This window comes from Aythya fuligula, chromosome 4, assembly GCF_009819795.1.
Source record: "Aythya fuligula isolate bAytFul2 chromosome 4, bAytFul2.pri, whole genome shotgun sequence".
Taxonomy (NCBI): Eukaryota; Metazoa; Chordata; class Aves; order Anseriformes; family Anatidae; genus Aythya; species Aythya fuligula.
This window is the reverse complement of record NC_045562.1, coordinates 51,722,321-51,736,305: the sequence shown is the minus strand read 5'-3', so window position 1 is coordinate 51,736,305 and position 13,985 is coordinate 51,722,321. Positions and strand designations below refer to the sequence as shown.

General features: G+C 34.3%; 1 protein-coding gene across 1 annotated transcript in view; it reads left to right on the top strand.

Moving 5' to 3' along the window:
• Nucleotides 1–13,985, top strand: part of GRXCR1 (glutaredoxin and cysteine rich domain containing 1) — a 36,837-nt gene that overhangs the window by 13,699 nt on the left and 9,153 nt on the right. The window contains exon 2 of the mRNA XM_032187511.1: nucleotides 11,859–12,098. Coding sequence (XP_032043402.1) covers nucleotides 11,859–12,098 — 240 coding nt within the window. The remainder of the gene's footprint in view (nucleotides 1–11,858; nucleotides 12,099–13,985) is intronic.

The following is a 13,985-nucleotide window of genomic DNA, read 5'->3' as shown; positions in this document are numbered from 1 at the left end:
GATCAACACAACCCTGAAGTATGAAATGTTCCACCGGGGGAAGCAGCAGTGATTACAGACAGATGGGACCAGCATGCTCAAACCAGGACTCAGAGCCATGCTGTTTGCTGACTTTTTCACATGATCTGTGCTCTAAAACAGCTTAATCTTTATCTGCCCACCCTCAGAAAGTCTTGCTTTGCTTCACTTCTGGCTAAGGCCATCCTTACTTATAGGATATTCTCAAACAGGACACAAGCTGTACAATGGAGAGACATGCTCTACATGGAGAGACAACTCAATATTCAAATATCTTGAACAGTGTGATAAACATAAGCAAGAATAAAAGCTGTTTTATTTCTGAAGATAGGATTTGAGACCTAAACCTGTTTAAGACAATTAAATTGTGCTTTTATTTTTTGTTTGTTTGTTTTGTTAGTAATTCAGGGTGACATCATGGGAAGTGTAAATAAACCTTAGAATTAACCCCAGCATTTGAATAATTAGCAGAACAAGATGCTTCTACTCATGACAGGTAATCATATTTGAAAAATCATACTCATGTTATCAGAAAGCAAGGCCCAAAGGAACTTTACAATGTGAACTGAGAGTAATATAACATGCAAGAAAAATAATTAGCAATTCTAAATATTTTGTGAACACAGACAAATATAATCAACTCTAGGTAAGTTTAACATTTCTGTTTGGGCAAGTGGTGAAACACTAAAGACTAGTCACAACTCTTTCAAGTTGACCTATATGCTCTCTTTTATTTTCAGCCCATCTTCTTGTTTTGACTAGAACCAGAAAAAAAAAAGAAAGGCTCAGAAAAAATAAGCACATAAAATCAGAGTGTTTTTTAACTTGAGAAAAATTGCATTTTATTGAAACTCCATTCTCATTTTAATCTGTACCTCCCTGTTCCCAGTGATAAGGAGATAAAGGTGAAATAAAGAGAGAACAAATGTTGAATAATAATTCTTTTCCATACTTCTAGATATAACTTTTAGTACCAAGTAGTGTCCTATAAACGTTAAGCAATAGGAAATTAAATGGTGTAATCTAGGTCAAATCTTCTTCTAAGAATAAAGACTAATTCTTAGATATCCAGGACTTGTAAATTTTTTAGAATTTCATAATTAATATTAACATTATTTTCATGATCCATCTGTGATCCATTGTTTGAGTTCTCTTGTCTTCCACATTATTTACAGAGGTATCTTTCGGTAGGCAGATGCTATGCAGCTCCAGTCATACATTCATACATTTTTCATTTACGGATGGCAACATTTCTCTAAGTGATATGCAGTAGAGCAGTAGACTTTTTTTTTTTTTTTTTTTTTTTTCCTCTCTTACAGTAATTAATTTCTGTTTCCAAGATGCTTTAGAGACGTAGCAATGATCTTCCAATTTGCCTGTTCTCTGTTGTCTGTCAGCAGGCACATAATAAAAATAGGCACATAAAATAGGCACATAAAGGAACATGACATATCTTATTGCCAAAGAAAATTATTGTTAGGACAGGTGTTGCTCTCTGCATGATGTGTTCTGTATAGGTTAACACAGGTATTAAACATGTTCTTGTTAAACATGCTCTAAAACATATATTAGAAGTAAAACCTATTTTGGAAATTGTAGCATTTCCCCACTGAAATTTTGTTTTGCTGGAAGAAAAATCTTTTAGAAGTTAGTGCTGCTCATTGTCTCAAAAGATCCACTTTGTAAATATTATATTTGTAAGTAAAATAATACCACCACTTTTGTATAGGAAATCTTGGTCCTCTGAAATGATTGATCAGGAAAGGTAAGGTGAAGAAAGTTTAAAATAGGTGATTTAAGTGAGAGAAGTTTTAAACTTTCTTTACTTTCACGTTCCCAAACAGTTCATTTCAGAGATGATGTTACAGTTATTTAGTTAACAAATGACAGAACAAAACCGTACTATACAATGGCACAGCTATAGAAAGTTGAGAAGCTATCGAGCTCTTAGCGAAGATGAAGATCAACATCAGAAAAAACAAGTGTACCTTCCATTTGCTTTGAGGCCACTTTGTTCAGCCAACAAGCAAACACTGTATATAGTAAAATAAACACACTGAGAAACTGTCATGGAGCTTCACTCAGGTGAAGTCACTTCATGGATATGCACTGAAGAAAATGATGGTCCTAGGGTTGCAAAATCATTCTATGAGACTTGTTTCCAATCAAGTGATAAATATTTCTCCTTATCATAATGAATTCTAGGAACTACTGCAGTTTTATTCAGTTTATAATTTGAATGTCTTTCACTTGGTGCACAGCATTCTTTCCACCATGTCTCCTCATACTGACATGAATCCTGGTTGTCAGTTTGGACTGGCTAAAAAACTCCAAATGTATCTATATCATTAATAAAGCAAATTGATATAAAATAATCATCCCAGAATGATGCTTTGTGTGGTTTATGATAATTGATATACTCAAAGAAACTAAAGTGATCAGACAACACTTAAACTCTGATTTTAAGTACTACTTAATTCTGGAAACATCTGTCACTAGAAAATCATTTTGTAGGTGAGATCATAATAAGTGTGAAAGGTTTCAGGTATCTGTTTTTGTGTAAGATCCCATAGCACACTTTGTAAATAAAGGGGAAAGTGTTTCTATACCTTGCTGAAACTTGGTTTGGATATTACCTGACTACTGACTTAAAATTGCAATAGAAGTTCTTGGCTATAAATAAACATTATTTTTGAATGGTGACTGTATTGGTTGATAACAATTTTCTGATATTAAGTTCTGTGGATACTGCTGTATCTTAATAGATAGTGCTGTAACTTAACAGATTGCACTGTCTGGAGTTAAGTGCCAGATGTTTCCACTGTGGATGCAGTCATAAAGACTTTGTACTGGCAGTGGAAGTTTCAAAATAATTAGCAGTCTAAAGTCAGTACAGGCCAACTGTAGCAAGGTTACTTGTGGGACAATTTGTCTAGCTCTACTACTTTATTATTTCTCTTGTGCATTCTAACACTGTATTTATCTTGGTGTCTTTATTATGTTGATGAGCGGAGAAGGAGATGCTAAGAAACAATCACAGAGATCTCTGCAACAGCTTATATATATATATATATATATATATATATATAAAGATAAGATCTACCAGGCTGATGAAATCTGTAAGGTGCAGAAGATAGAAACACTCATCTAGTTTAAACAACTAAACTATTACCTGTTCTAACCTGTCCCATACCCCAGACAACCTAAAAGCAGCTGCTACAAGACAATCTAGGTACAATTTTTCTGTCTTCAGGCCTCTTTCACCAAAGCCAAGAACATTTAAAAGCATTGTATGATGTTAAATTATTGTTGGACACTGCTACCAAAGAACCTTTTTCAAACAACTTCTAGTGCCTCGTGTAAACTACTGAGGGCAAAACTATTTTTGGCTTCTTTTGCTTCTTCCCTTTCAATATTTGTGGGCAGTGAAACTGTGCGACAATGAAATCCTTTTCTTTTCTTGCAAACCCATTCAACATTTCCAAGTGAGACTTCCCAGAAACTCTCTCCCTGTTCTTCTGGAAGGATTTCTTGGAGATATCGAATTGGTAAGCATGAAGAGAGAGAAATAAAGAGTGAGTGAGCAAAAGAGGAAAACAAGCATTATGTCACAGTGAGGTTTCTTCCAGGGAGAATTCCAGGATAGATTAGAATTACTCACAGAAATTATTATTATTATTATTTTTTCTAATTTTCAAAGGCCTCATTTATTCCTATCGTATGCAAAAAGGAATAAATACATTAATAAGAAAATACTGATAGGCATCCCAAAGTATGATAAATAACATCCAATTAGGCATGGACAGACACTGCTCTTTTTTTTTTTTTTTTCCTACAAATTTGAACACTCTATTAAATTTTGCACTGGCTGACTTCCTTAAGTAAATCAAATTATATTTTATATATTCAAATATATATTCAAAATATATTTTATATATTCAAATTTCATTTATTTATTTATTTATTTATTTTTAAACCAGAGTCAGTGCAATGCTGGTAGCAGGCAGTTTTGGCTTTAGAAAGTACATGCAAACAGAGGCATCAGGGTATAGCAGAAACCATGAACCTGAGGGAGATAACTTGTTCTGTTAGCTGGAGTGGGGTCACCTGAGAGCAGGCTGTATGAGTGTGTGCAGGAAGAATGGTAACAGGAACATTGGGAGGTGAGCTCAGATGTAGTCTTTGTACTTCATGAACCCTTCATGAACTTCATGAATAGCTGAAGCATTACAAAGAGTTGGGAGAAGCAGGGTCACACCCTGTACTCCACTGCTGTGATATTGCAATTATTTTTTCTGGTTTGAAGTGAAAACTCTGACACCTCCTGCACAGCAGTCTGTGCTGGAGAGTATGTGGGAAAGCCTACAGTGGCAGAAAAAATACTATGTCGTGATATTTGAGGAACAGAAAGGGTCACAATGCACTTATACATGGTGTGAGAGGTTGGACAGGCCTCCTTTTGTTTTCTGAGTACTCAGTCAACTGACTTTTTTTTTTGTCCTTTTTTTTTTTTTTTTTTTTTTTTTTCCCCCATAAAATGAGGCTTGGGATTCTTTTGGAAGAAAGGAACTATATAAAAATCACATGTAACATTATTACTATTTTTGTTATTTTCATCTGAAATCACAATATTGACATATGATCTGAGAAGTAAAAATGAATTACAGACATCTGTAAAGAAACTATACATATGCCTTAAGCATAATGAAATCCTGTATCTATTTTATATTGCTGTTGATGAGCAATTTTGAAGATGCCAGCTTTAGGGAGGTAAAAATGTGCTATTTTACAGTCTGCACTATATGGTGGATGTATAGGCAAGAGAGACAAGAATTGCCCGGGAGCTGGAAGATCAAATAATTCAGTTTCCTGCTGGATCTCAGCCTTTCTCTGTAACTGTGACCAGCTCCTCAGAATTAACTAGCCCTAAAACTGAAACAAATAAAAAATTAGATGCTTCATGCCAGTTTTGGAACATGTAGTCAAGCAGAAGAACAGGTTCTTCTGTACCGCTTTGGGAAATGGACATATTCCTAGGGCTGCTGTTTGTGGAGGAGCAGAATGCCAGAAAGTAGGCAGACAAAAGGCACACAAGTACTTGTGCTATTTTGAAAACTGAGATAAACAGGGACTGAACCAATTTCTTGAACACAACAAAACTACTGTCTGTGTTTGAGACTGTTCCGGTCTCTCTGTCTACCTAGTTTAGAGGTGCAGCTCTTGATGCTGTCATTTGTAAATTGGTATTGATACATCTTTTCAGCTTTCTCATGGTTATGAGTATGATAACTGGTGATATAATTTCACTGTTGCAATGACAAGGTGTCACAAACTCCAAGTCCTACAGTTATGGTCCCTGCAAGTACCAAACCAGATAAGAAAAAGTGTAGTGCTATCAAAGTGATACTTTTAAGAGAAGGTCAGGACTTGATTTGATTCAAGTATATGACCTGCTATGTTTCAGAAAATTAGTCTTTATTTTACAGTGCACTACTAAAATGCATAGATTCTTGTATTTAATAAAGTTTGAGTTCTGAATTTTCCCAAATGTTGACATAGTGCCAGGTCCTTGAAGACAATGTAAACAGAACTACCAGCCTTAACATAATAGAGCACTTTAGAGAATGCTTAAATTAAAAAATAAGTGAACGCTGTGCTTTTGCTGCATGAGCCTATGGAGGGTTTGAACTACAAACAGTGAAATGGAACAGAATGTGATTTTGTACTGAGAGTGCACACCGTGACTGTTTGCAATTCCTTCAGTATGCATAAACAGACCTTACCTGCCAAGGAAAAATATGTTATTTTGGAACATGAGATCCATTCATTGCAAGAGGTCTTATGTCCTGGGAATCAATGCTTTCTGAAAAATGCCATTACATCTTTAATTTGAAATAGACAACCAACAATGACAGACCAAAGGGACTAGTTCACAACTCTATTAGCACTGTACAATGCTGTAGAGTTTTCACTAGACCACAAGTCTTCAGTCTCCAGCCATCTCTTTCAAAGAATGTTACACATCTTCATCTAAAGAGTTTCCTGGTGTCTTTCATTAAATACTATGCATTTTGGAAAACACGTATGCCCTGAGGAAATGTCATGTAAAAAACAAATAAACAAACAAACAAAAAAAGCAAACAAAAACCATTTTGGTGATTGTTTTTTATGTTAACTTTTCAGAAAGAACACATTTATATTAGTACACATTTAGTATAGATTTTGGAAATCTTTTAAAAGTCAAAAGACAGTACAAACTTTTCAATCTTGAAGAAATTAAATGTTTATTTTGTTTTTCTGCTAAATTTCTTCAACAGTCAGTCATAGTTGCCATCCCTTCTGAGTGTAAAATAAAAATGAAAATCCAAAACAAATCATCATTAGAAAACTACTGTTAGACCACAACTTTTCTTGCCAATTTTTGATACTGATTCAAGCCCTAAGTTATGCAATAACAGTTTTGAATTGAACAGCTTAATTTAAAACTTGTAGATATGCAAACATATATAAATATATATGTGCATGCATTCATGCATACATATATCTATATATACATCTTTTCTCTTGTACAACATTTTCTTTAGGTCATGAATGTTGCATTTACTCATTGAAGCATCTTTTGGTGCAGGGTTTGTAATGTGCTTTAGATTCCTTCTTCAGCCAACTTAGTGGATAAGAGATACTTTGCTGGTCTGATAGTATCTAATTGCAAAGCCAAGAGGTGCATATTTCAGTAGAACACTGTGAGATGTTGAAAGACGATATTTTGAGACAGAGAAGGGCATATCAGCCATTGATTTAGGTCAATGAAGCAATTCACTATTGCATGAATAAGATTAGTTGAATGTTATACCTGAACATAGTAAAAATCTTTTAAAATCTCTTATGTGATAAAGGCTGGCATTAAAATTTGGGCTTTTGACAAAGTATTATACAAGCCCATTAATCTTACCAGAAAAAGATTCTGTTTTTACTAGAATTGAGTTGCTCATATAAAGTAAAATAGAGCTGGTTTTCTTTGCTTGCTTGTTTTTTTGTCATTGGAAACAAGTACTTTAAAAGTGCAAATTTGCAGGTGACACCACCATTGAAATAAATTATATATGAGTATGAATATAAATAGATATTCTTTTCACACCAATGAGATTAAAATACGCATTTATACTTCTGTCCAGAGGGAAGATTATAAAAAACAAACAAACAAACAACAACAACAACAAAAAAACCAAAACAAAAACATCCCCTGATGACTTTCAAAGTTTTCTTTTCACAGTTTTCTTTTACAAGCAAATGAAAATGAGGCTAACGACATGCATTCTTCTCCCTGCTAAGCTTGTCTACTCGCTTGTACACATGGTCATATACAAAGGCTTTCAGAAAAAAAAAAAAAAAAAAGGAATTATAACTGCTTAAGGACAACCCCAAGGTCTACCAGTGGTCCTTACACAAGTAGAAAACTGTCAGCTTGGACCACTTCCTCTGCTCTGAATTTGACCAGATCCCAACTGTGCTGCAAAAATATCCATGATATGAATTTTGGTCCAAAGAACCACTCAAAGTCAGCAAGGTAGACATAAAAATGTCATAAAAGATATTAAAATCTTAGCCTTGGGAAAACAATTCATGACAAATATGCTGAAGAAATAATCTAGTATTATTATTCCATAATTCATTTTATATTTTTCCCTCACAAATAAGATTGTGAGTGCTATCTACACAGACTGGAGTAGTGGTCAGGGCCAGCATAGATATGTGATAAGCAGAGGAACACGGACTTTTTTTGCTGCTACTTCAGTTGCAATGGGATTTTGAAGCTAGGTTTAAGATACATTGGGGCAGATCTGAGCCCACAGACATCTACGGAAATTTTACAATGTATGAATTTAAAATACTTTCAGAAGTACCATGGAAACTCCTGGCTGTTACACAATATTTTCAGAGCTATTGAGATGTCTGTTATTATTGTTGTGGCAGCTGTTGTATAGAAAAAGTAAATTCTCAAATAAATTTTGAGTGTGAGTCCCAAATATTTCATGATATTTGTGCAGCTCCAGCAATATGCCTTGCTTAAAAAACAAACAAACAAACAAACAAAACCAAAGTTTTTGTTTGAAACAACTTGGAGATTTGTATATTCCATAACATATTTGCTGTTGAGTACTTTCATTGGCTACCAGGATTTCTGTTTAAAAAAAAGGTTCAAAATGTCATATATTAGTGACCTTGTCTCTGCTTTATTGTTTACTACATTTTGTTTCACTGTCTGTATTTTCTGTCATATTTCTTGCATTATGATTTCTACATTTAGTTTGTACTGCTCTAAATTTGTTGGTACCCAACAAATTGTTTTTTGCTTTATCTTTTTTTTTTTTTTTTTTTTCTGTTGTTATTTCTGTCTTTTCATCTCTTTTTTCAGTCTCCTACATCCCTTCTTTTTGCTCTTTTTTTTTTTTTTTTTTTTTTTTTTTTTTTTCTTCTTCTTTTTGTTCTGAGAAATAAAAAAGAAAAAAAAAAAAAAGGCATAGAAAAGGCAGCAGTTCCTCAATCACTTAGTGGCATCTGTGTCATTAAGTCATGTAGATTATGTTGCTGCTGTTGCTGTCTACTAGATGGTCCCAAGCCAAATTTAAGCTGTTCAGACTGACACAATAAAACATCCAATGACTTTGTATGCTTCTTTGGATGTTGGTAGCACAGTGTTACTAACTTATGAGCTGTAAATGATGCAGAGCACTGAAACTAAAGCAGGTTTATTTCCATCTGCAGCCTTAAATCTCTTCCTTGACAGTCTTTCTCTATGGACACCTTCTCTGAAACACACTCTTGGCCCATGTGCAAGAGACTTTCTTAATTTGTTACAAAAAGTTGCTGCCTCTGGCCAAATGGTTGCTACAGGTTTCAAGGAGAATCCTAGTTAAGTATAAGAGAATGGTCAATGTAAGTCACTCCAAATCTTTTGGTTTGTACATCTGTCCAACTTCCACAGCCTAAGCAAAATTTTGTCATGCCCATTAACCTGAGAATTACCTTCTGTTTAAATTCAGCTCAAATTTTCTATGTAAGTATGAGTCATACAAGATGATTTTAATTTGAAGTTTGTTATATTAAATTGTAATATTCATTTTAAAGATTGCCTTTCTATTCATTTGCTTACTTTGCTTGCCATTTATTATGTTTTTGCAACAGTTCCAGCCTAGGAAGTTCCTTTTCCTAGGAAGGAAAAGCAGAGGATTCAAACATTATTCTGCTGATTTATTTCAAGAGCATATTCTATCAATTAAACGTTACAGGCTTTAGCTGTTGAATAGGATAGAAAAATAGAAATTAACATAGATTCTCATTAAGGAAAAAAAACACACACATGTAAATCCCTCTAATTATCTTTATTATTATTATTATTTTTTTAATTACCAATGTGGTTCAGGAAAGGTGAGAGGAAGGATTTTCTCTGGTATGATAAAGTCCTGCCAAGGATAAATTATGTGCATTTTTAGCAATGAAAACAAGGTATTTAATAAAATTTCCCTAAAGAATTTTTTAATCATCAATGCCCTTGATATTTCTTCGCAGAGCAAACAAGAGCTATTCTTCACTGCCACATCAGGGAAAAATAATGGAATAAGTGTAAAAGTGACTCTGTGTACACACCTTCCACTTGATATCTTTCCAGATTACTTTACAACTTTCCATTTTTCCATGTCTTCAGCTGCTTGTTTATATGCTACAGAGACACCACAGCCCTGATGCTTTGCTAGATAATGACTGTATCTCTTCTGCCAGCCCCTGCTGTCTGGGAACAAACAGCATTAAAGATTAGAGCTATGAAGCAACACGAATTTCCATCCTGTTGAATGGTTTTCCACTTCAAAATGTATTTTCACTCCAAAGAGGAGAAAACAATGAATATGTGAAATTATCTTGTGAAAGAATATTTTAAGACCTCCTTTTGGTTACTTCTGCAAAGGATGAACTCATCTTCCTTCCATGCACAGTTACTACAATATTCGGCAGTGTCTAAGTAGATTACTTGTCTTTTAAGCAGAGGACAAGCTAATCCTTTCACTTGGGATGTGTGAATAATATTCTGGAGAAGAGTCAAATTGCAGTAGAGATATAACAAATTTTCAGCCCAGAAAAAAGACTAGAGAAAAGTAGCTCTCTTTTTGTAACATTATTTATAACATTTATTTTTTTTTCCTAAAATGAAAGCTCTGAATTCTATTCAAAGAGAAATAAATACTGACGTACGACAACATGCTTCTTTCCTAGGATGGCAGATGGAAAATAGGTAAATTACGTATATCTGCAATTAAACTTCCAGTGATCTGTAAGTGATCTATAAAACTCACGTGTTCTTCTGAGAATTCTTTGCTGTACATTGAACTATGTAGAAATCTTTTTAAATAGAATATGCTTTCAAAGAAACATTTTTCTTCAATTTAAATAGTAAGATAAATCATGACCATATTATTTGACAAAATCTCCAGTGGCTTCTACCCAGTTTTGTCTTTACAATTATTACATGACATGGTTCAAAAGTATCCATACACCCATCAAGCTTTGCTTTGCATAGATTGCTACAGTGCATTATAGGTATCTTTACTTATTATTTTCTAACTTGTGGTTTTACTCCTGGAATAGCACTGAAATAATGAAATTTCCTTTGCAATATAGTATAGATAACCTTTGGAATGTCATACTAACTTTTAGAAAAGCAAGGATTTTAGCTATTCATTAGTACATAGTGTCTTTGATTAGAGCAAAGATTCTCAGGATTTTTTTTAAAATATACTGTTCTCTCGGACAAAATAACCCCTGTAGTATTTACACTCCATATTTTTCTTCATCGTAGAAATGAAATATGAGGTATAAACTTATACCTATGAAGAATTGGCCTGCATATTACAGGCCAATATTACTTATTACAGTCAATGGAACTGTGTCTCCTAACTGCAGTGGACTTTGATTTGGAGACTGAGTACACACAAAATACACTTTTTAATGTTGGCTGGATTTTAGAATGATTTTTTAGGTCCCCACTAAAAAATTAGTGATAAATCTGTCCTCTCTCCAATCCAGATCTAGTTCAGCATGGAGATAAATTATTCTATGTCAGCGTTGGTTCATGGATGTGATAGAGCTTTTAGCATTGGTTCTTGCTTGAAGGTTCTTTAGCATTGACCTTGCTGAAAGGAGGCTGTTAACACCTTAGCTATCAAGTCTGGACTTCATCTGGATACTACAGATTGTGTTTGTATAAACGCAAGGAGTCACTGTTGTAACAGAATCAGGCAGTTTTAAACACAGTGGGGAACCCTGCATTCAAGTTTCTGTTGTTTCTTTGAAGAATTTGTGCTTTTGCAAATGAAATGGGTTTAACCCAAAGCATTGTGTCTTACAGCTTGGGGAAGGTTGGTGAATCTGTATACAGTACAACAACAAAAGAGTGATGACTTATTCAAGTTTGGAAGCCCACCAGTTCTAAAATATGTCTGTTTCTTGAAAATGTTGTACTTGATTAACTATCTCCAAAGCTTTCCAAAAGAAGTAAAGTTTGCACCTTACTTTGATAAGCAGTTTAAATTGCCTTAAGGTGGTGATTACAAACACTTAGTTCCTCACACTCTATCTTTACATTTCAATAAAGTACAGAAAAGATTGTGTTTCTCTTTTTTGCTTAAATAATATTTTTAATGAAATTATTCAGTATGTGGATGTTACAGCAGCCAGAAAAAAAAAGAAAAAAAAGAAAAAAAGAAACAAAAAATCTTTTAACACTTCGTATACTTAACACTTCATATACTGCAAGTGGAACTTTTTTTTTTTTGTTTCCTTTCCAGGTGTCATCAGTGCCAGAATTTGGCCGTATAATAATTTATACTACCAGCCTTCGTGTGGTGAGAACCACTTTTGAAAGATGTGAACTGGTTAGAAAGATCTTTCAAAACCACAGAGTTAAATTTGAAGAAAAAAATATTGCTCTTAACAGTGATTACGGAAAAGAACTAGATGAGAGATGCAGGAAGGTGTGTGAAGTTCCCTCCCTCCCTGTTGTGTTTATTGATGGCCATTACCTTGGGGTAAGTAAAACATGAGACTATGAAGTCTGTAAGAACAGAAGAAAGTCATTATGTTTTTATGAAATCGTTTGCAATGCTGGAATGATGGGAACAAAGACAGAGGCCCCTTTGTGGGATGTGTTGTACCCATCCACACTGGTAAGTTTGATGTAAAGACACAACAGAGCTGGAGAGAGGCTTTCAGGAGGGGAGTAAGATGTAGTAATGCAATGGAAGTGATGCTGTGTTTCTAAGAAAAGAATTCATCTTTGTAGTTGAAACCATGGAAATCTAGAGAAATAGATTTTTTTTCCTCATGAAAACCTGTGTGTATTATTGACCCAGGAAAATTAACACACAAAACATACCTGTCACTTAGTAATAACTCTTTTGGATATTAGAATGTCTAACAGCTTCAAGTTTAAGAACTTAAACATGCACTGAATTTTATATAATGTAGTCTGTATTGGGCAACTATAATCAGCGGAACATTGTTTTAGGTACAGGATTGGTTAATACTTAAAATCTAGCAATAAAACCAGCCTAACTCTGCTCTGTTGTGAGACATAACTCCAAGTAGAAAATTATAATAAAAATTTGTACATTGGTACTCTGTGTCTAAAACTGCACCTTTGTATTAGGGACAACCTGTTCTTTAGAAATGTGTCTTTCATAAACTGAAAAATCAGAGTTTAAAAGCAAAACAATCTGGAAAGCAACCAACGAAATAGGTTGGGATCTCAGAAAAGGTATTTATCTCAAGTGTTGAAGAATTAGCAATTAACACCAACTGCGAGACCATGATTTGTGGAGGCAAACTGTATTTAAACACAGCAGGGTTATTTTGTTGGTATTGCCTAACGCTTTCATTTTTATAAAAGATTTAAGTAATGGAATAAAATGCAATCAACAAACAGCATATAATTGGTGCTGGGGCTGCAAAGACACTCAAGCACACATTCTTCCCTTCCTTTCGTGGCACTGGCAGGACTCTGTCAAACTCTTAATGCTCTGCTTAGGGCTGGTTTCTCTGAGCAGTCCACTTCACCAGACAACACTAGTACTTGCAGAATGGGCCATGCGCAGGGTATTAGCAGACAGAGAAATTTAGTTCAACATAGAGACTGCTTTTATCAAATCCAGGAAACAGAGATGTCTCCAACCAGCCAACAACAGAAGTCCTTCTTCTAGAAAAGCCTAAAATTCACCAGGATTCAGACTAAGATTTGCTTACCCAACTGTCATGTTAAAGAAAATAATAATTAAAAAAACAACACAATGAGTTATGACCAAGTCCAAGAAAATCTCACTGTGATCAATTTTGTCAAAATAAATCATGTAAAATACTGAAATGTATTGACTAAATTATTTGCTAAGCTATAGCTGATGCCCAATTACAGTCACTTTGGTGTGATGGATGGCCCACTAATTCACTGCCACTTTTTTTTTTTTAGAAGACCATACGAAACTTGTCTTTAACAGATGAGCAACAGTGTAACAAGCAATACAATTTTATTAAAACTATTTAATTATTTTATGAGATATTTAACAGACATATAGGAAGGAAGAAAAGTGAATTAGGAAGCTAGATAAATGTGGGAGAGATATCAAACTGTCAAACTACCTGCTGACACCATTGGTTAAAAATTGAAAAAAGAATGTAGTGTTGTGGTCTACACACATTTATTACAGCATGGAAGCTCCATTCATATTGTTTAAGACAAGAAAAAGTATCTGTTGATCTGGTAAAAAACAAAATTGGCCAAAATCAAATCACTGTGGAAGAGAAATAAGTTGGAGGACAGTTTGCATATAAGGAAGGTTACAAATGTTTTACCAGTCTTTCAGGATCTGGCCATGAAGCAATCACTCCCCAGCTATTTCTATGCCTCATGGATGTGACATCTT